Raw genomic sequence first — 24330 nt, 5'->3', positions numbered from 1 at the left:
GTTCCTTTCCACTGTCGCCTTTGGCTTTCTTAGTTGGGGAGACAATTTCTGGCAACACTGTTGATTTGACTGCACAGACACTGTTGGAAGAGTACTGAACTGAGCTGGATGATGGCATCACTGAATCAACAAGTTTCCTGTTTAACACTCTTAAACTGCTTTGACACAATCTGTATTGTATAAAGTGCTATATAAATAAAAGTGACTTGACCTGACGCAACAATTACAAAACTGATCCCAGTTTATATTAATACCAATGATTTCTTAATGAGGCATACTCTTATTTAGGATACAGTGGCTTAAATTAAATTAAATTAAATTAAATTAAATTAAATTAAATTAAATTAAATTAAATTAAATTAAATTAAATTAAATTAAATTAATGCATTTAGCAGACACTTTTATCCAACGTGACTTACAGTGCATTCAGGCTATCAATTTTTACCTATCATGTGTTCCCGGTGAATCGAGCCCCCAGCCTTGACGCTTGACATGGCAATGCTCTACCACTTGAGCTACAGGAACACTTAATAAAATAAACTTAATTATAAATATAAATAATATAATATGTAATATGATAATAATAATGATAATAATAATAATAATAATATGCTTAATGAACATACTTGCAAATGCTGTAACAAGGGCACTATATACTGCATTAATTCACTTCTATGATATTTTATGAAAATGTTGAAGGTACTGAAAACCTTTATTAGAACATCAGGCTGTGTTTGCTTACACTTAGGATGGCAGGTTGATTTATAGTTGCCTATGTTGCCCCGGTCTGTCTCTCCACATAACATCCAGAAGATGGAAGCAGAGATTAAAAATAATATACACATAACTTTTCATTTTAACTTATTAAACCATTTCCGTTGACATTATAAACCATTATTCCGTTGATATTATAATAACATTATGTTAAGACGAAGACAAACTGATGTTCCACAAGAAACAATGAATCAGTCCTCATCATTTCTGGTTCCATCCCAGCAGACTGACGCGAACAGCTGGAGAAGGGAGAAGGGCTTGATGTTGTGACACCCCACGTGTGTTCTGCACGAGAATAAATAGCACACACGGGCGAGAACACACGGCCGAGAGCACTTCAGCCTGTTAGACACCAAAATGCTGAATTTCAACGGGTTCCTGCTTCAGCACTTCGTGACCAGATTTAATTCGCGGGTGACTGACATAATGATATAATGCGAAATGTCTGGATGACCTTCTCATCGGAAGCGCTGGGAATGACAAGGTCTCCAGTTTTTCCAGTTTTACTTCAGGCAGCTGGAATCCGCAAACAATTAAGCGACTCTTAGGTGCAAACCGACACGGACGAATGCCTTAAACATTATTGTCATAATTTGTCATGATGGACTGTCTATCGCGCAGTGCTTACTGGCCTCTTATTCGCTTTCTGCTGCCGCTAGCCATTACTAATATAGCCATCGATTTCGGAGAACAGGTGAGTTATGATGTCTTAGAAACTGAACACTCTCATTTTTTGACATGCAACCGCTTTTTATGGCACGCACACCAGTATAATGTTTGTAAATATACACGTCGGGCTTTTTTAGGTGCATGGGTGTCTGGTTGAGTACAGGGTTAGTACTGATCATGAATCTTAGGGTGGCATGGCATAGTGGTGTACTAGTAGGCTAATCTAAAGGTTTTAGGTTCGAATCTTGCTAGGTTTGATCCGTGACGTGTCCTTGTTTCCGGAGTAGGTTTTCAAAGTTGATCTGTGTTGGTTGTTTTGTTGTTTTCTTGTAGCCTTTGTTATCTTGTATTACTAATTGTTTTATCCTTGGTACTTTAGCTGAAAAGCTTACACTCTACAATTGTTAAAGTCTAGAATTTCCCTAAATGCAGCTGGTTTCAAGTCTATTTTTCTTTTCCCTGACAATATAGTGGATATCTTCACATTTAGGCCGCGGTTTTACAGATTTTAAGGTATGCATCTGAATTGACTTAAAAACATACCATGAGAACTATGAACTTGTTTAAAAGTGTGACAGCTAGCCCAGGCCTCCCATAAATCTAAGTTGCTTTGAAGCATCATCCAAATTATTAACCAAATTGACATGTTGTCCAGATGCCTTTTGTCAGGAATCACTTTAAATAAAACTATGTTCTTACTGCATTGATAACCATTTGCTTTAAATTATTGATTGAATTTCTCTGAATGCAATGAGCTTTAAGTCATTTAAATCATTTTTAGTGTTCCTGTTGCTCAATTGGTAGAGCACTGCGCTATTAAGCACAAGGTTGGGGGTTTGATTCCCTGGTAACACATGGTAGGTAAAAATTTATATCCTAAATGCACTGTAAGTCACTTTGGATAAAAGCGTCTGCTAAATGCATAAATTTAGTCATTTCTCAAGAGCGTCATCTCTGTGTATGAGTATTCCCTTTGCATAATGTTACCAAGACTGCCACTCTTTATTAAAGTAAAACACTCTAAATCGCAGGTTATGATCTGGTTATTGAGTCAGAGGAAACTGCAAAATACTTCAGCTTAGAATAAAAACCAGTTACAGTAGATTCCCTAAGTGAAGTATGGGGTCAAGACCTACTTTTATCTTTAAGGGGTGTGTTTTTTACATGCATTGATTACAAAAGAAAATTCAGGTAACAACAAATACATAGTGCACAAAAAAATATACATGCATATATATATATATATACAAACTTGCATACATACATAATCTTATGCATAATCTTTACCCTTTTCAAACTACAGTTAACCCTGTGATAACATCATTTTGAACCTGTTGTTAGGACCATAAATGACACAAACTGTCCTTGTATAATGTCACTACTGTTAAACCACCATGGAAATATGTGGAAAGGCATGTTAGGAGCTCTGTTATGTCTTTGTTGTTTGATTATATATATGCCACAACTAGATGCTTCTTGTCATACTGTAATTTACAGTGGGCCATATTTAACTGAAAGACTGTGTACCGGTAGATAATCTCTGGAATTTTTTAAGGATGGCCCAGGCATTCAGTATTAGAGGATATTAGTTTTATCTAGTGCTATCAAGACGTTCTGCAGATATACACTGAATGGTTAGCAATCAAAGGATGGTTTATCAAGTTCATTTGGGTGCAAAGCTCAACCAAGTTGGGTTTGATAAATAGTTTCAGGCAATATTTTATATTTGCTCTTTCAGTCTGTGGTAAACATTGAAGTTAACCATGTGTCTATAGGCTTGTGTCCTTTAGTGTTAGCAAAGTGACAGTCTTATAAAGTACCTGTGTGTGTTCATTTGAGCGAGGAGTAGACGGGGTAAGGATTAGTCTTATGTAACTAACGTGTGAGTGTATTTATAGCAGAACTCATTATCTCTTTTGTTCTTGCTCTGCTATAGACAGCTACATAGATAGAACTGAACAGAAACTGTTTTCCATGAGTTTCAATAAAAGTTGAGTTTTTATATACACACTGCTCAAAAACTTAAGGGAACACAAGATTCTCACATTGAATCTTGATAAACAAAGTAATCAAAGTATTACATTGTGTAATTTTTTGAGAACAAATTTGTGACAATAGTCAGTGTAAGCCAAAAACATTAACCCTTTGAGGGCTTGATTCAAAATCACACTGAAAATCTAAGTGAAAAGTTACAGACCGATTCAACTTGAATGAATTCTGTATTCTGAAAGTCTGTATTTTTTTGGCCCTACTGTATGTGTCTGCAGTATGCGTTCCTGATAATGGCTGGGCATGCTCCTGGTGAGATAGTGAATTGTTTCTTGCAGGATCTCCTGCCAGACATGGATCAGGGCATCACTAAGCTCCTGGACAGTCTGTCGTGCTAATTAGCAGATTTGGATGTTCCAATACATAACATACCAGAGGTTCTCAGTTGTATCCAGGTCTGGGGAATGTGAGGGTCATTCAATGCCCTCGTCATTCAGGAGCTGCCTACACACTCTTGCCACATGAGGCCACATAAGATTTGACAGTGGCTCTGAGGATTTCATTCTGACAGTTTGGTCAAAAACATGCACACAAGTGGCCAGCTGGAGGTCATTTCAGAAGGCTGTGCTGCTCCTGTTCCTTCTTGCACAAAGGAGCAGAGACTGGTCCAAATGCTGGGTTGTTGCCCCTGTCCTGCTCTCCTTGTGTAGCAGCCTGTCTCTCGGAATTTCCTCCACAATTTCTTGTGGGCATTAGTTATATTATTATATTATTTATATTATTATTAATTATATTGCTGCCATAACTGCTGTAGAACTGCATTTTTTAACTACGTGCAATCCTGCACCGCCATGGCCAAATAATAATAAAAAAAAATGTATGTACAATGTTGGCAAAGATACATTGTTGGGTTTTCTGAGGTACATGTTTTGTTAAGACTGTTACACCGATGAAGGTATTTTATTGACCTATTTAATTTTTTTCCAAACCATTGATTGATCAATTACATGAGACTTGATTGCATTAATTTTATTAAATTGTTCTGATTTTTGTCAACATGCCTGATATTCATTAATGTTTATTTAGTGCTATAGCTAGTAGAAAAGAGGAAAAGATGACTGATTCATCGCATGAACTGAGGTGAATACAATGATCTCAAAAACATTAAAACACATTATTTGTTTGTAGTTTGTGATAAAAATAACAGGATTTGCAATTTTTGGGTGGCCGACGCGCTACTAATAATAAATGGATTTCAAAAGGTTAAGTTATATTTCCAGGCATTTATATTATCAATAATACAGCTTGTGTCAATAATTTATATACATAAAATACATAATTTTTTCAGAAAATACAACAATAAGCTAACTTAAGACAGGAAGGACAAGGAGAGGGCAATTGTCTGTGACCACCACCTGCAAAACCATTTCTTTTTATTGTCTTGCACCTGTTGTCACTTGCACTAAAGAAGATAAAACTGATTCAAAATCACTTCTGTTTCCTTTCCCTGTTTAATTGTCTGGTGTTATACTGTGATAATCTTAATTTTTGAGCTGTCGTTGTACATGTACACACACACACACAGCAATGACATGTACCCTTTCTCTTTCTCATGCCTGATTCAGGCACTAAACAGGGGCATCGCTTCTGTGAAAGAGGACAGGGTTGAGATGTTGGCCAGCTATGGTCTGGCATACTCGCTTATGAAGTTCTTCACTGGACCCATGAGCGACTTCAAAAATGTGGGACTCGTGTTTGTCAACAGTAAGAAGGAGAGAACCAAGGCGGTTCTCTGTATGGTTGTGGCTGGGGTCATTGCCATCATCCTCCACATCCTAATAGGTGTTGTGAATACAGTTTCTAGATTACTAGGTTTCATCGATGGAAAGCCTTTATTAAAAATGGTCACATGTCTCCAGCTTACACAGATCTGGGCTACTACATCATAAATAAGCTCCACCATGTGGATGATTCAGTAGGAAACAAGACGAGAAGGGCATTCCTGTACCTCGCAGTATTTCCATTATTAGATTCTATGGTGAGTATGAACTTCATATTATAACTTTAATACGAGATTCAAGATCATTGTTTGGATTAGAATTGGGATAATTTTTTCAGCATACTTTTCTTACAGATAATTATTTAGTGATATACTGTAGAATGGGCTATGCAAAGAAAATGATTTGTTTGATTTGTGTAAAAATACAGTTAATCCTGCAACCAGAGGTGTAACAAGATGTGTAAAAATGGCAGCTAATACTACTTTTTTAATTATAAAATGCAAACAGAAGGCCACAGTGAGTGCATTGTATTGTGGTATAGAGAATTTTGAGTAATATATTCTGTATACTGCAATTGTTGGCAATTTTATTATAGTATAGTTTCCATGTGGTATTCCATGCAGGCAGATAATACACAGAATGCACACTGCAGAAATAATCAAAACAGAATGGTGCATACTTTTTTAATTTGTCCTAATTTTATTTTGCTCCAAAGGCATGGATCCATGCTGGAATCCTCCTGAAGCACAAGTACAGCCTGCTAGTGGGATCTGCCTCCATCTCTGATGTTGTTGCACAGGTTGTATACTCTATAAATGGTTGTATGCTAAGTTCCTGTCATCACCCCTTGTGCCACAATTGAAAAAAAAAAAGTGTTGTATTGAATTTTTTATTTTTTTAATTTTGGTCTGATATTTAAATGTTAAACGTAGAAGCGTAAAAGTATCTTAACATAAAAGAGGCAGAGAAAATTAATTAACTTTTATTTTTATATGCCCACACTGCAGAATATAGAGTTCCTCACTGTTTGCACATAATAACCACTCTCCTTCATGGTTTATTTATTTGTTTATTTGCGCACACATCAACCCAATCACTTAATTTAGCGTTCATGTAAACACTACATTAAGATTCATCAATCAGAATGAGTCCGATTGAACGAAAAATTGTGCATGTAAAAGATCTCAATGGCTTTATCAATGCCTAGAAGCACAGTAAAGTCTATTATTAAGAAGTATAAGCTATTTGGTACAACATAGACCCTCCCTGGATCAGGACGTCAATCCAAACTGGATGAAGGAGCCAGGAGGAAACTGGTCAGAGAGATGACCAAGAGGCCAAAAGCAACTCTGAAGCAGTTGCAGGAATTTATGACAAAGAGTTGTCATTGTATGCATGTGACAACAATATGAACATTTTTCCACAAATCTGGCTTGTATGAGAGGGTTGCACTAAAAAAAGCGGTAACACTTTAGAATACTGTTTCTTACTTACTACATAACTTGTAAGGAATTATTGAAGAACTAACAGGTGATTATTCATTAACACTTAACTCACTACTGTTAACTACTAAGGAAGATGTGTTAATTAATCAGTATGTAATATAATTTTATGATTATGTTAAGTAACAGTTAGCTAATCAATAACTAAAGTATTCTGTCATACCTCCTGAAGAACTACTATTGATTATCTACTAGTTAGGGTTCAAGAAAAATAACTATGAAGTAACTACTAATGAACAGTTTTACACAATTACATTGAATTGTGACCCTTTCATATAAATGCTATTAGCAATAATAGTAGTAGTATGAAAATGCAATATTAATAAATGCAATACATTTTATAGAGGTTCTGCCTATGTAGTAAATTGTTTTGTGAGTCTGTTTTGTAAGAAATCACCTTCCAGTAGGAACCCCACTCCAGTGCCTTGTGATAACTTACCTTAGTTTTTATATTTTATAAACAGTAATGTATGTGTGCATCCTCAGCATTTACCACATTATATATATATATATATATATATATATATATATATATATATATACCAGTAAAAGTGAAAATGCAGGTACCCAATTTGTAATTAATAAAGAATTATAAAATAATTATGCAGGACTTATTTTGAACCTGAAACATTAGGCCTATTCTAAAGTGAAAATATTGGGAACCCATTAGTAATTAATAAAGAATTATCAGATAATTCCTGAAGAATTACTTAGAATCTGAAACAGTATTCTAAAGTGAAAACATAGGCAACCCATTATTAATTAATAATTAATTATCAAATAATTCTGCAGGACTTATTTTGGACCTGAAACATTAAACCTATTCTAAAGTGGAAATGTTGGGAACCCATTAGTAATTAATAAATAATTATTAGATAATTCCTCAAGAATTACTTAGAATCTGAAACAGTATTCTAAAGTGAAAACATAGGGAACCCATTAGTAATTAATAATTAATGATCAAATAATTCTGAATGACTTATTTTGAACCTGAAACTTTTTGCAATATTTTGCTGTGCGATTTTCTCCTATCCAATGAGTGGCATTACAACCATAGATACACAAAAGCACAGCATACAATTACAAATCACATCCATTTTATTTGTTTGCTGTACTCCATATCTTTAGAATCCAGATGTTTGCAATCAATCGATCTTCATTCTCAGTAACAGCGACCGTCACATAGTCAAAGCCCACGCTCGTTATGATATGATTTGAATGTGAAAATAGCGCCAGTGCGCCACCCTCGAGAAACGTTACGACACGGTTTACGGCACTGATATCGAACTCTCATTGGTTCTCACCTAATTCGTCACAGATTGCGACATGCCGTGTTTCAGTTGATAGACATTTGAAATCAGTACTGCGCCAGTGCGCCTTCACGGAGAGAAGACAGATTCATAATTTCACGGATTAATAAATTAAATTCTGCTCTGTACCTTATAAAAACTATTACCTCCAGAGAGGACTGCGACTGGAACTCATTATCATTTGAACTACTTTTGGTACCACTTTTGATCTTTCGCAAAAAATAAATGATTAATGTTACGTTTGTTTGTCTGTTATTTGTTTATTTATAACAGTAACGTTATGTAGTTTTAAGAAATGGTTATTGGTAGGTTTAGGAGTAGGTGTAGAATTAACGTTAGTGGCTCAAAATAACGTTTTAATGTTATATTTTTACAAAAAATTTGTTTTATTATGTTTTATTCTTTTAACATTCTGTTAAAAATTCATAAATTGGGTAGGTTTAGGTTCGGGTGGGGTTACGCATTTTTCTATGGATAACTGACTGGTCAGAGAACACGTTATATCTGTACGTATTTTAGGTTGTTTTTATGTAAATTTAATTACGTATCGAACCTGTAATTACGTCCAGATAATACGTAAACAACACTGTAAATACGTAAAGGCACATACGTATTGGACAGTTTTAATTTACGTCTAAATATGTACGTTTTGATTGTGAGATCAGGCTGAATTTTTAGATAATTCCTCAAGAATTACTTCGAATCTGAAACAGTGTTCTAAAGTGAAAACATAGGGAACCCATTAGTAATTAATAAAGAATTATCAAATAATTCCTGAAGAATTAATTAGAATCTGAAACAGTATTCTAAAGTGAAAACATAGGGAACTGATTAGTAATTAATAAAGAATTATCAGATAATTTTGCAGGACTTACAGAATTCTAAAGTGAACCTAGTAAATAATAAACTACATCATTTTGACTAAGAACAACCTATAAAAGTAATCATAAACTATGTAAAATACTCTCATCTGTTTATTTCAGATGAGAACATTTCTTAATACAGCATATTTTATTCCATTTTAACATGTATACTGCCCACATTTTAACTAATTTAACAAACATTTCATAATCAAAAGTTAAACATTTAGAAGCAAACAAAATCCATATTTCATTTCCATTATAGGCTATAATTGGGCTGTAACAAAGTTGCTACTGTAGTAGTACTTTGTACTTGTCCTTTTACTCAAGTAATTTTGAAAATTAACAAGCCTACTTATAATTTTACTGGAGTAATATTTTATTGGGGTACCTGTACTTTTACTCAAGTACTTGATTTGTGGGACACAGCCTGATCATTATAGTGTTTTTTTGCGTATAACTGTTCAGAAGTAGTTATTTCATAGTTATTTTTCTTGAACCTTAACTAGTAGATAATTAATAGTAGTTATTCAGGAGGTATCACAGAATATATTAGTTACTGATTAGCTAACTGTTACTTAACACAATCATAAAATTATATTACATACTGATTAGTTAACACATCTTTCTTAGTAGTTAACAGTAGTGAGTTAAGTGTTAATGAATAATCACCTGTTAGTTCTTCAATAATTCCTAATTAGTTATGTAGTAAGTAAGAAACAGTATTCTAAAGTGTTACCAAAAAAGCCACTCCTCAAGAAAAGCCATGAATGAGCTTTGCCAAAACACACCTTGAAGATTCTGTGGCAGATGAGACTAAAATAAAATTTTTTGTTCTTGACACCAAATAATATATATGGCGGACATCCAGTACAGCTCACCATCCAAATAAAATTATTCCTAAAGTGAAGCATAGAGGTGGTAATATCCTGTTATACAGTGTTTCTCTGCAGCAGAGACTGGAGCACTTGTTACTGTAGGATAGAAGGAAAAATGGATTGGGGCAAAATGCCATCAAATTTTTGAGGAAAATCTGCTGCCCTCTACCAGAAAGTCATCAATGAGAAGAAGGGTTTTACCTTCCAACATGACAATGACCCAAAGCACAAAGCAAAACTGACCAAAGTTTTTGAAGGAGAAAAAGGTGAATGTTATTTCATGGTCTAGTCAGAGCCCAGACTTAAACCCCATTGAAATTCTGTGGACTTCGCCATGAAAATTAACTGAATTGGAGTGGTTCTGCAAAAGTCTAGATGTCTAAAATTAGCAGAGACAAATCCCAACATACTAAAAGCTGTAATTAAAGCAAAAGGAGATTCAATAAAATTTTTTTTTTTTTTACTGGTATGTTGATGTTTAATCTGTCACTTGGATTATATAAGTTGCACTGAGTAAATACAGCTGGATAAAACAAAAACATTTTTCATCTTCAAAATGTGTGAATCAACAAAATTTGATAATTTTGAAGGGGGTGATTCTTTACAACTTTCATATTTACAGAGCTCAAAAGAAAACACATACGTTTAGTCGTTTTAAAAGCGTTTATATATTAAAACGTATTTATACAGTATGTTTACGGCTGAATTAATTTAAATGCCAAGTTTATATACCCGAGTTTGGAAGACAGCGTTTACATTATCCAAATGAACCGAACTCTGATGTCAACTGAACCCGGGTGTGCACCAAAAGTGTTAGTGTGGAAGCACCATTAGTGTGCATATTTTGTATTTCATACAAAAAATTTATTATAATTCGTATACCATAGATATTACAATAACTAATTAACAGCAAAAGAAGGGCAATTTTGGCTGTGTTTACACTTGGCATTAACATGCAACCTGTTTTCGGGTGTTGTCCACATACACATTTAAAAAAAAAAAAGAGTAAATGTGCTTCTAATCGTAATGTTATAAGATCAGCGTGTCCTGGTCCAGAAGTCAAGGACGCATTGTGATTGGATCTCAGTGAATTGTAAACTCAATCCAGCCGGGTGGATGTCACACAAAACCCCACCCCCTGTCTTGCAAACTGTCCTGAAGAGAGACATAGAACATCAGTGTGGAGCACTAGTTACACTCCTACACTTGTCTTAGATTTGCAGAATGTCCCGTGACTGAAAATGCTTTTCAACAGAAAACCCACTCTTCAGGTCTGCAGGCTTATTTAAATATTGCGTGGGAAAGACAGATCCGAAAGGTTATCCAGATAAAGAAGTCAGCTGATGTCGCCAAGTGTAAACGCATCATGTTCTGATTGACTGATGATGCGATCTGCTTGATCAGATAACGGTGATCGCATGTTAATGCCAAGTGTAAACGCAGCCTTTGTCTCTAAAGTTCTCTCACTGTAAACTGCTTTAATTTGAAGCAAAATAAAGTATAATTTATTCCTTTGATAGCTAAAAAAGTAAAATATTTATCATCCATTACTTCAGTCGTCAGTGTCATATGATTATTCCAAAATCAATTAAATATGATGATTTAATGCTCAAGAAACATTACTGTTATTCATTTTGAAAAGCGTTTGCTTAAGTTGTTGTTAAATACTTTTGTAACATTATTAACGTCTTTACTGTAAATTGTAATGCATTCTTAAGTATTCATTTAAAAAAAAAATTTACTGACCAAACTTTTGAATGGTAGTATAAATAAGTAAAGGTTCAAATATGACATTAGTTTAAAAAAAAAATGGGTAATTGTAAAAACAAAAATGTAATACGACAGCAAAATACACACAACACAAAAACAAAACAAAAAATAAGACATGGCATTGAAACATTTTAATGTAATGTAGCGTAGCTTAAAGATAAAGATTATAAATAATACTATTTAACCATTAACCAACATTATTTAATTAAACTAATATTAAATAGTTTAACATACATCTTTTGGCACATCATGAAAATGCAAATCTGCCAGTATGTATTTTTTTTTTTTTTTTTCATATAAATGTGCTATTTGCCCAAGGGCTATTTTGAGCATTGCAGATTTGCATAGCATGTAGCAGCAACAGTGTATCTCTTTTTTTAACTATTGGATACATAAATATTTTTGCAGGTCATGCGTTGAAACGTATTTAAACTTGCCTAATATTTAATTGATTCTTGACTCTTCTGTTCGCCTGCAGATAATATTTGTGGCGATTCTTCTCCAGAGTAATCTGGAATGTTTAGAGCCTCTTCTTATTCCCATTCTGTCTCTGTACATGGGAGCTCTGGTGCGGTTCACTATCGTGGGACTGGGTTACTACTGTAATGTCCATGACAACATTCCTGAATCAAGCAGCCTCGAACAGGGGGTATGTTTATCAAAAAAGATTTTTGCAGACAGATCAGAAAGTTGCTTTCTATATTCAGAGTACTTTTGGTCACTTCCAGGGCGATGTCAGCATAAGGAAGATGCTTAATTTCTGGTGGCCACTTGCCCTCATTTTGGCCACTCAGCGCATCAGCAGGCCCATTGTCAATCTGTTTGTCTCTCGGGATCTCAAAGGCAGCGCCGCATCAACTGAAGTGAGTACTGGTGAATTACAGTATGCACTACAACACACAGCAGCCAGTTCTAACCAAATAGTTTGTGTTTGCTAGGCGGTAGCAGTACTCACAGCAACATATCCGGTTGGTCATATGCCCTACGGGTGGTTAACAGAAATGCGTGCCATCTATCCAGCTTTCGATAAGGTAGGTGAAGGTTTTGACTAGCAACTGCATATTAGCACCCTGGCAACCATCATGAATGTCACAGCATGTTTTTTACAGACAAAAAAATAAATAAAGAATGTGTATGTTACTATAGGTGCTGTCCAACTTCTTAATGTATATTATTGTCTTTTGTTGTTTGGTAAGAGATTTATGTAAGACCTTAATAGCTTTTTTTAGTTTGGTTTGTCCTGAGGCTTTGGAATGTTTTTTAGTCAACACCCTATGGCTAGATTTCACAATAAAATGCCACGTCTTCCAGATAATTATATATCATTCAAAGCCCTACAACTGTCAGACTAACATTTTTCTGATTCAGTGTGTTTAGTTTTTGCCCCTTTCTGATTAGAGACCAGTATCAGCTTTCTGTTGATTAAGAGGCATTAGGTTTTAATTTTATGATAGTGTTGGTGGGATTGAGTGAAAGATTTAGTTTGGGGAGAACTTGTCTTGTATCTTCTACTCTACTCAGTGTTCTCCTGTTAGACACGAAAGATAACAACATGGTTTTCACTGTTGATGCACATAGTTTTGTAGTGAGTGTGAAAACATCTTTCTCGTTTTCGATGGCTTGATGGATGGTGCCAGATTGTTTTAAGCGTGCATTTGAATGTATTACAATATCTTATTTTTCTTATTTTGTATTTGTATTTTTTTTTTCAACACAAGCATAATGGCTTAGTTGTATTATCTTAACCTGTATCATTTAGAAGATAAACTATATTATCTGTATTTCTTTTTTTAACAGAATAACCCTACTAATAAGTTAGCCAGTGGTCTGACTGTCACCAAATCACATATCAAGAGGTTCACACTTTGCTGTTTTCTCCTCTCCTTAACGGTAAGATCTATTAATCGTTGAATTAGTCATTACAATATATATATATATATATATATATATATATATATATATATATACATATATATACACACACACACACACACACACACACACACACATACGTATTATATGCATACATTTATTAAAAATGACATTGAAGGCACCTTGTGTACATATTTTGAGTATCATATCAAAGTATCCTGAAAAAAAATATGTTTATAGCAGTACAGCAGTTTCATCAATGTTATTAATAAGGAATAAGTTACACTTAATTCTATATTTAAAATATATTATTTTAAACTGTAATATCATTATTATTACTGTTATCACTGTATTTTTGATTGACTATACGCAGCCTTGGTGTACATAATATAATTATTTATAATAATTATAATATAATTATTACATAAGATAATTATTTTCAAAAACATTAAAAAGTTTTACTCACCCCAAACTTTTAGATTGTAGTGTAGGGCTTTTTTAAAACTTTAAGATAAATCATACATTTTTAGCTTTAGGTATTTATTACTACCATCTTACATTTAATCATTTACAGTATCTTTTATAATTTAATCATTTACAGTGTCTTTTTCTAAAAGAAAGTGTCAGAAATTCTGCATATATATATATACACACACACACGCACACACACTAAAGTGCGCAATATCATGGCACAGTGGTCACTGCTTAAAAAAAACAACAAACAAAAACAAAACAAATACTGAACCCGAATTACATGTAGGTCTACTCAGAGGATATTTTCATAATGTTTTGCATTTCAATTGGTATGTCAAGTCTGAGTCTGTTCAGATCAGGTGCTCAAGTTCCAACATAAAACATGGATCCTCTCCTGCACATGTGCACAGTGTGCATTTTTCACATTCCATACAACCAGTAAACACTGTTTTCAGTTCCCACGTTGGTCGTAAACCCATTTTTCTTCTGTTTACTTGTCCTCCTCTGACCTCGAGACCTGCAGACAAAAACAACAAAAATAAAAAAAACTACAGGTTAAAATGAGTCACAATTTATGTACTGCAAGTCCAGCGATTTGTGTCTCAAAACACCAGCAGGTTTTTTGGAAAGTAGATTGAAAGTAGAAAGAAAGTTTTACTTTATCACGGGCAAAAGATTATGTAAAATCAAAATTATTATTACTTTTTTAAGATGCAATGAGAATAAACAATGTACATATGTTAGAAACAGAAAACTAATCTCAGAAAAAAAGAAACTGACAGGCTTGGCTGGACAGGTTGTAGATTTTACCATTTGTTTTTTTTATTCCTGTCACATTTATAGGTGTGTGTTGTGTAATTATGGGTTAGAGTAGTGATCCTTAAATCTGGCTAACGAGATGCACTTTCCTGCAGAGTGTAGCTCCAACCCTAACCAAACACACCTACCTGTGATTTTCAAATGAACCTGAAGACACTGATTAGCAAACTCAGGTGTGTTTGATTAGGGTTAGAGCTGGATTTGAGGAATGAAAAAAATGTTAATTAAGAAAAATATGTGGGTAGATCTTACACACCCACTTTTGTGAATGGAGATTTTAACACCTGTGCCACCTGAAGAGCCTGAAGACAGTCTCAAAACAGCCTGAGGATCTCTGGCAGCTTTCCTGCTTTTGTTTCATAATGACAGTGGAGAAAACAACAGGTCAACTCACAATGTTTGCATGTTTGTCTTTATAGCTCAGGTTGAGTATGCACTGATGTGCTGGTCCTTGTCACATTACACATTTTAATGTTTTTGACAGTGCAGAAACATCCCTCCACACATACATCATCAGTTCATTCAGTAAGATTGGTTTGGATTTCAGTATAGAAGGCAGAGGAAAAAAAAGAAAAGTATTAAAGTGTTCGTGGCTTGGCCTGTGGTGAGGAGTGAGCAATGAAGGTCAAATCCAAGTGCACATACTGTAGAGTAAGATGACTCAAGCCCATGGCCTTTAACTCGGTCAGATGTGGAGGATCTCTGTAAACAGGCATGCTAGGGCTTTGTCAGACTCTATTGTTCCAGAAAAGAGGAATGTCTGTAGGCAGGGCATCAAGCGTGAGACAATTACATAATCTGGTCTTGCTGGAATTTGAAGGATCTCATAACAAAGACACAGTGAAAACTGACTGGCACATCCAAGATTAAGGATAAGATATACTAGACGTAACGCATATGATGGTGCACATTATGATTTAATTAGTGGCACTACAATAGTTTCACTTTGTTAATATCAGATATGCATTGCCATTTAAAAGTTTGTCAGTGTTTTATTTATTTATTTATATTTATTCAGCAAGGATGCATTAAACTGATCAGAAAAGACAGAATTGACAATACTGTTACTTAATCTCCAAGTAAGCATTTAATATATAAATCCAATTTATGACCCATTTTAAGAGCTGCACAAGTAAAAAAAGATTTCTTATACAAGAGCATTTCAGCCTTTATACGTTTTTTTAGGGGATAAATCAAGCTTATAAATTATGTCAGTTTAAAACTTATATTTATTACTGTCTTAATTTCTAGAAGGCACATTTAACTTCTTTCTCATTTACAGCTCTATGTGTTTGCTGCGTAAAAACATGAGCTGATATTTGCATTGCTCATCTGTCCATAACCATATATATATATATTTCTGTCATGACAACTCTCAGAGCGATTGGTATGGTAATGAACATGACAATGTCATTGTATTTGTTCTTTGTGGAATAAATCTGCTATGCTGCTGCTGCTGCCTATGGCAGAACAAGTACCGAGACTTGCTACTGCCAGTAAATCCACAAGATGCTGCTGTGAGCATGTACGAATATGCTGCTGCAAATATAACATACATGAATCACCTCGTAGGAGATCTATAGGTGGAGCTGGGGAAGGTGGAGGGTTTCTGAAACAAGCTGCACTTCTTTGGCAAGCTGTAGTCATATTTAAATGCCAATTTTCTACCAATACAGGAGAGACATCTATCAGACTGCACCATCAGATTTTCATGCCAGAACTCTGTGTGTGTGTATATATATATATATATATATATATATATATATATATATATATATATATATATCTGTGTGTGTGTGTGTGTGTGTGTGTGTGTGTGTGATATGATGTCACATTTTGACACAAAACTGCTAAATCGAGTAATGTAAAACCTACCTGTATCTGTTTTCCAGATGTGTTTCATTGTATTCTGGACCCCTCATGTTTCTGAACGCATCCTGGTGGATGTCATTGGGGTGGACATGGCCTTTGCACATCTCTGTATCATTCCACTGAGAGTCTTTTCCTTCTTCCCTGTGCCTGGTACCATAAATATTTTCTTTAATATGATTTACAGTGCATTATGTAAATCAAGGTCTATGTGACCTTGTGTCTGTGTTGCGATCAGTTACAGTTCGAGCTCATCTGACGGGCTGGTTAATGACGTTGAAGAGAACTTGTGTGCTGGCACCTAGTTCAGTCCTGCGCATCGCTGTGCTCATCACCAGCCTTCTAGTGCTGCCTTACATGGGGTTAGTAGTATACAGGAAGAATATACAAATATGCTAAATGCATCTCTTTTAAATATCTTCTGAATGTACTTCTCTGCTCAGTATGTGATCTGTGAAGTAATTAGCTCTCATGCTGCTAGTGAGTCTAAAAATAAACCATTTCAAATCCCTGTCTGCATTTTGTGAATTAATTATGACTCCGCTCCTCAGCTAATGCAGACTGCTGCAGCAACTTTTAATATAAGCTCAGAAAAGTTATTTAATGGGTGTTTTGATCATAGCAACACTGCGCTTCAACTGTACAGCATTAAATACAGTTGGTATTATTTTGCATTTTGCATCATTTACCATGTTGAGGGTTTTGTCTATGTGCAGAGTGCATGGTGCCACACTGGGAGTGGGGTCTTTATTAGCAGGATTCATGGGGGAGTCCACCATGGTCGCAGTGGCTGCCTGTTACGTATACCGAAAACAGGTGAGGAGCCATCGGACTGCAGAAGTCAACGGTTCTGCAAAATTATTAAAGCTAGTGTCATATCTACCTTATTTTTCAGTGTGAAAGTAAGCTATTTTCTGTGAATGGGCAAGACTTCAGATTCATTAGGCTCTATACATAAATAAATATAAGAATAAGTGCAGTAAACATTGTTTGCTGTTTACATGTTTATGATAATAACAAATCAGTCTCCAACATCAAGCAGCATAACGGACTAAAATATCTAAAAGCAGATGACACTGGACGCCTAACACATTAAAGTTAAAAATTTCAACAAGATGGTTATATTTGTGTGAGGATTTTGCTATTCTCTTAATACCAGAACAATTACTTTAGAATTACAAAAACTTTAGATTACACATATTTGCTATTACCTATGAGTTCCCTTTCGAGGGAACTTCGAACTGCATCCTCTAGGGGGCGCTTTGGGGAACACCTCGTCGTGACCTGTGTCTGAAGCATACATTGAAAAAAAAACACCAACTGGTTGGCCGGCGACAGCCTCCGACGTCACTACGCGTGACTATAAATCAGCACCGGGAGAGCACATCATTATCTTCTTCATCTTCACTGTTTCGTTTGAAGCGTGCATCTGAAAGAACCAGTAAGGTCGATCTTTCTCTGTCTATCATGTCGACAACTAGCAAGTGTTCAGACGATGTGTGCATCCGTGTTGGCGTTATTTGACACCTGATGACAAACGCGATCTTTGCGGCATTTGTCTGGGTAAAGAGCACGTACGCGATGTCCTTGAGGAGGCAATCTGCGTGCATTGTGAGTGTTTTTTCAATGGAAAAAGCTACGCTCTCGTTCGTCTCTCTTCTGGAAAAAAAAAAGGCAGCCATCTGCTTCCCGCGGTTCAGGATCTGTCCGCGGTGAGGCGTGGAAGAAAATGAGCTTGTGAGAATACAGGTGGATCTGTCTGAATGGTTTAAAGAGGGACTTTCCCTTTCGCGCTTGTAATAAAAATAAAATAAAAAAAAAAGGGTGGCGGACGAGAGAGAGCCTCGGGAGGATGATTTTATATCTTTAACACTTTCTAATACTGAGGTTAGTGCTCTGCTGGGTTTTTACCCAGGAAAAGCAGGAGATATTTAAGGATGGTGAAGAAGCTGAGGCTGAGCCTTCTCAATTCTCCTGCCCTGCGTATGAAAAGCTGTTGGAGGTTATTGAGCGAAAATTACCTTTTGACCATAGCCCTCCAGCTCAGGTGAGCCTTTCATTTGTGCATGATCTCCATTCAGAGATTAAAAAGAAATGAAAGATGCCGCTTTCTTTTCACATCCATCGGTTTTGGCATGAAAGTAATCTGCCGACATCGAGGTGATGCGCGAAAGCGGCTAGGAGGGAATGCCCCCTGTAGAAAGAGCTAAAAAATTTTTAAATAATTTATAAATAATTTTTATCTGAGAAATGTTTTTCTTTCTACATGGGAAACATCCTCTCTTAATCTCCCTCCTTGCCATCTAAGCCCCTACAGAAAATCATCTCGCTTAAATGGCAAGGCATATGCAGTAGCAGGTCAGGCTGTGGCTTTATTACAGCACAATCATGGTGCTTCAAGCATATCAGACTGATTTGCTAAGAGACCTGGATAGAGGGAGGGACCTTTTTCTGGTCAGGTAGCTGAGCTGCGCCGCACCACGGATCTCTCTCCGTGCTACCAAGCAGGCCGCCTCCACCATGGGCAGGACTATGGTGGCCATGGTGGCAGTGGAGAGACTTCTGTGGATGAACATGGCAGAAATAGGGAGGAAAGAAAATGCTTTCTGCTCGATGCTCAGGTTTCGCGTTCTGAACATTTCTGTATTTCCTTTGAGACGGCGATTTGAGAAGTTCAGGGAGACGAAGGCGCGCTCTGATGCTTTCAGATCCTTCATTCCACGAAGGTCCAGGTCTGAGACCGAACAACATAAGGGTCCTAGCCTGTCTCGATCTGAGGATCAAAGATGGGCACAGAAGGCTAGTGTCGCAACTCGCACTCCTCCCCCACTTGCGGGCAGGGGTTAGAGGAATCGTTGGTCATGAGGAGGTAAGCAGAACCTAAGGGGTATGATCTAGACGAGGCAGCGTTCTCGTCCGAATCGGAGTGATACCGAGGTATCTACTCATTCCCTTTGGGGATTTTTAACTTCTGCTTTTATCCTCCCCTTCCTAATTCCCCTGTAACCACCAGCTCTCCACCTGATCGAGGTGAGGTGGAAACCTCTCGCATAACAGTCTCCTATGCTGGACCTATAATGTTTTTATGGTTCTATGTTCATAGCAACCACCTGACTGATGGTCCAGACTAAAAGGAGGTGCCCCTTGAGCAGGGCTCCAGCGCAGGAGGGTGGGTGAGTAAATTTAACCCTCTTTGTATATACTTATGTGTACTTAATTCTCCTATCAAACCTACTGGCAAATGGCATCTCAGGAACCACACTTCAATGGTTTGAGTCTTACCTATCAGATAGGTCTTTCAAAGTATCTTGGAGAGGTGAGGTGTCCAAGTCTCAACATCTAACTACTGGGGTGCCTCAGGGCTCGGTTCTTGGACCACTTCTCTTCGCTGTCTACATGGCATCATTAGGTTCTGTCATTCGGAAACATGGCTTTTCATACCACTGCTATGCTGATACCACTCAACTCTACCTCTCATTCCATCCTGATGATCCGACGGTAGCTATTCTTATCTCAGCTTGTCTAACAGACATTTCTTCCTGGATCATGGACCATCACCTTCAACTCAACTTTGCCAAGACAGAACTGCTTGTGATTTACAGCAAACCCATCGTTCCATCACAATTTCACCATCAAGTTAGGCACATCGACCATAACTCCTTCAAAAACAGCTAGAAGCCTTGGAGTTATGATTGATGATCAGCTGACTTTCTCAGACCACATTGCTAAAACTGTCCAATCCTGCAGATTTGCTTTATTCAACATCAAGAAGATCAAGCCCTTTCTTTCGGAACATGCTGCACAACTCCTTGTTCAAGGTCTTGTTCTGTCCAGGCTGGACTAATGCAATGCTCTCTTGGCAGGTCTTCCAGCGAATTCTATCAAACCTTCACAATTAATTCAGAACGCGGCAGCAAGATTAATTTTTAATGAGCCAAAAAGAATACATGTCACACCTCTGTTTATCAATTTGCACTGGCTTCCAATAGCTGCTCGCATAAAATTCAAGGCATTGATGTTTGCCTACAAAACTACCACTGGCTCTGCACCCATTTACCTAAATTTGTTACTTCAGACTTATGTGCCCTCTAGAAGCTTGCGTTCTGCAAGTGAACGTCGCTTGATTGTGCCATCCCAAAGAAGCACAAAGTCACTTTTACGGAATTTTAAATTAAATGTTCCCTTCTGGTGGAATGAACTCCCCAACTCAATCCAAGCAGCTGAGTCCTTAGCCATCTTCAAGAATCGGCTTAAAACCCATCTCTTCCATCTTTATTTGACCCTCTAACTTTAACACTCACTATTCTAAGTCTAGTCTTTAAAAAATCTAACTACCTTTCTAATCTTTTTGTATTCTATTTTCTTTTCATTTATTATGCAATTGTATATATATGTGTGTGTGTATGTGTAAATATCTCTAACTAGCTTTGCTCTATTCTTTTATTTTTTTATTTTTTTTATCCATGCTACGTGTACTGTGTTAACCTAACTGAGACTTGTTATATCACTTATATATCATTGCTCTTTTTGTTGTTTTGATTGCTTCCATTGTCTTCATCTGTAAGTCGCTTTGGATAAAAGCGTCTGCTAAATGAATAAATGTAAATGTAATTGCTGGTGGTTACGTGTCTACTAATAAACTCTGTGAGTTTCCTTTGCAGTGGGAATTTCATGGATGTACGGCCAGGTCACCCCGAGGGGTATCCTGGCCACTTAGGGGTGCTGTCACATCTAGGGAAGTGGAGGTGGCAGTTACAGAAGTCTTCTTGCTGCCTCAGGTGATGCTCCCCACGCCCGAGGTTTGTCAAATTGAGCTTGCCTCTCCCGTGAGATTCAGCGCCTGCTTAGGAACCTTTAAGTACACACGCTAAGCTTTGAAACCACTCAAAACCACATGGTGGTCAGTGTGCACGTGAACACTTTGCGTACATTCTAAAAATCCACAAGTGGTAAGTTTGCACGTAAGACTCTGCAAACTTTCTGAAATCTTGTAGGATAAGGGTTACGCACTCCGCTTCGTTCCCTTTCTTGAGATGATTAGTCCTTGGTTCCTTGGGCTCCATTCAGCTAGTGTGTATTTGTTTATACACCTCAAGCATCGCTTCACTCAACATGAGGGGCTATTTGGGGTATTCTCGTGGTAATTTAGCAGCACTCCCCTTTTTCCAAAAAAGGGTCGCCTATGAGCGCGCTACTCTGAGCCTGGAGTTCTTCTCTCGTATGAGACTGAGTTCTCTGTTTTTTCCCAAGAGCGCTCAGGTATTGTTTCCATAGATCGAGTCGATGACTCTCAATCATACTGTTTGGAGATACACTATTCCATCTATGAGCTGCTCAATCGGAGTGCCACGAGAGCCCCTCCTTAGAACAGTATTTTAAAATCCATGCTATGGTAAGTGTGCATGTGAAGTCTTTGCACACTTTCTGAAATCCACACTGTGGTAAGTTCGCACGCTAGTATTCTGCGTTCTTTCTAAATTCCTATATGGTGAGGGCTTTGCGCAGTTGCTTTGTGCCCTTTCTTGAGTTGGTAAAAGCCCGTTCATCTTGGGCGCCACTCCACCTATGTATCCTCGGATACCTATCTAAACAGGGTGTTGCTACTAGAGAACTATTGAGACAGCTCTTTCAGCAAGCTTATGCGTAAGCTAGCGGTAGCCCTTGTGTGACAGGCAAGACTTGGTACAAATGCTAGGTTCTTAGCCGTATCCCTTTAAAGGAATCTTTCCTGATTCCAAGCCTTCAGCTCTACCCTGGGCCGAGGCCCTAACAATTAAGTTGGGTATGTAGCTTAGGCCTTTTGGCTGTAAGGGGTACTGTCACGGACAGCCGTCTAAACGTCCCAGGGGCAACTCCCATGGAAATGGTAGAGTTGGTACTTAGTGCTCACCATGATTTTGGCCTGCACTCCCCTCAGCATGGCGGCGTGGGTATACTGTTCCCCAAAGCACCCCCTAGAGGACGCAGTTTGAAGTTCCCTCGAAAGGGGACTGTCTCAGGTTACGTATGTAACCATAGTTCCCTGAGTAGGGAACGAGACACTGCCTCCTCTAGCTCCCTGCCATGGTTAGGACGCAAGCTTCAGACGAAGAAGATAATGATGTGCGTTCCCTGTGCTGATTTATAGTCGCGCTGGTAGTGACATCAGAGGCTGTCGCCAGCCAACAAGTTGATGTTTTTTTTCAATGTATGCTTCAGACACAGGTCACGACGAAGTGTTCCCCACAGTGCCCCCTAGAGGACGCAGTGTCTCGTTCCCTACTCAGGGAACTATGGTTATTTGCGTAACCTGAGACAGTTTTCCCTCAGTGAAATCCTAATTTTCTGTTAACTGATATGAAGATAGTTGTTGTTGTAATTGTGTTTAGAGTTAAGGGATCTAGAATATGGTTATGCAGAATAAGGCTAATATGTCCTTTATAAGTATTAATTACCAGCCAATATGCTAGTAATATGCACGCTGATAAGCAACTAGTCAATAGTGAATAGTGATCCCTAATATAAAGTGTTACCAAAATATGCCTTTTGATCTTTAAATGTTTCATATCTATTCGGCAATGCGGTCTGTTTTCAGAAGAAAACCCCAGAAGCAGAAATGGTTGTGGAGGACAACTCTTCCCCGATGAATGAAATCACCTCCAGGACAGAGTTAGATGTCATTGAAGAGGCTGAGAATGAGCAGATGGAAACAGAAGATGAATGAATCTAGGAATGAAAAAAAAGTGGAAGATGCACATTTTCCTTTCATTTGCAGTACAATGTCTTGGTTTTTTGACAACGAGAGTCTAACTAGTACTAGTATTTAATCATTATATAATTATTATTAGTTTTTTTTTACATTTCTACAATCTCTCCATTACCCCAGTGGGACTGTCAGATTGATCGATGCTTGTTTGGGGTAGTAAAAGCAGATTTGCATGTCTACATGAACTGCACTCCTGCACTTTTTGCACTGAGGCATATTTACACAGATGTCTTTCAAAGATCCTGTTCTGCAGCCTGTTAACATTTTTGCCAAAAATAGACCCTTACAATCAGAAAAAAAAAAAAAAAAACTGTACTGTTAACTTTTACCCTAGGAAATACCATCTGCTTCCTCTTGCCTTGAAACGCACAATGAATAGTTACACTTGAGTGTATTATAACTTGTTCACAAAGAATTTATTTTACTGACTTTGGGCACGGAATAGATTTGATTGTATATGTCAGTTGATTTATTTTTGTATTCACTGCACAATTCAGGGTTTGTATACTTTGCAAATATCATTATGGAGACATTTAGGTCTGAAGATAACTTCTTTATAATATTCCATATTCTAATCAGATCTGATGTGATCCAGTATTTTGTGCGTGGACCACATTATAGAATTCTTTTTTTTTTTTTTTTTCATATCTTAGAAATTTATGGAACGCTTCACTTTTAATGTCTGTTTTGCAAATTACTTAATGGAATGTAGTTTAGGCAGTTTTTAGCTCCTGTTTATTTTAGGTGCTCATGTTACTCAGTGCTTGTGGTCTAACTGAATCTCAGCACATACAAATAAACCAAGCACATTAAGAATACATTATGGCTATTAAACAAATGTTGTGCTAAGATATTCTTTTAAGTATTTCTTGTTTTTGCGCATATTAAAATGAAAGGCTAAATTGAGTCATGTAATATTTTATTCATATTTCCTCAAAAGATTTTGTCTTCCAGTTCTTGAAAAACGAGTATTATACATAACCAAAATACTGTATAACATTGTATGTTTGGCAATAAA

At 36.9% G+C, this 24330-nt stretch overlaps 1 protein-coding gene across 3 annotated transcripts in view; it reads left to right on the top strand.

The window, feature by feature from the left end:
• The window catches only part of LOC127945910 (progressive ankylosis protein homolog B), a 38252-nt gene extending 14034 nt beyond the window's left edge, over positions 1-24218 (top strand). Inside the window, exons 1-12 of one of the 3 annotated variants that reach the window (XM_052542040.1) lie at positions 1022-1468; positions 5058-5274; positions 5352-5470; positions 5929-6012; positions 12012-12182; positions 12262-12396; positions 12472-12564; positions 13331-13423; positions 16591-16720; positions 16806-16929; positions 17284-17383; positions 23145-24218. In XM_052542040.1, coding sequence (XP_052398000.1) covers positions 1373-1468; positions 5058-5274; positions 5352-5470; positions 5929-6012; positions 12012-12182; positions 12262-12396; positions 12472-12564; positions 13331-13423; positions 16591-16720; positions 16806-16929; positions 17284-17383; positions 23145-23270 — 1488 coding nt within the window. In that variant the 5' untranslated portion in view covers positions 1022-1372 and the 3' untranslated portion in view covers positions 23271-24218. Of the gene's footprint in view, positions 1-1021; positions 1469-5057; positions 5275-5351; positions 5471-5928; positions 6013-12011; positions 12183-12261; positions 12397-12471; positions 12565-13330; positions 13424-16590; positions 16721-16805; positions 16930-17283; positions 17384-23141 lie in introns of those variants that run through there. The other 2 variants (XM_052542039.1, XM_052542041.1) reach the window with 2 other exon arrangements.
• The last annotated feature ends 112 nt before the right edge of the window (positions 24219-24330 follow it).

This window comes from Carassius gibelio, chromosome A24 (genome assembly GCF_023724105.1).
Source record: "Carassius gibelio isolate Cgi1373 ecotype wild population from Czech Republic chromosome A24, carGib1.2-hapl.c, whole genome shotgun sequence".
NCBI lineage: Eukaryota > Metazoa > Chordata > Actinopteri > Cypriniformes > Cyprinidae > Carassius > Carassius gibelio.
This window is presented reverse-complemented; position numbering and strand designations above follow the sequence as displayed.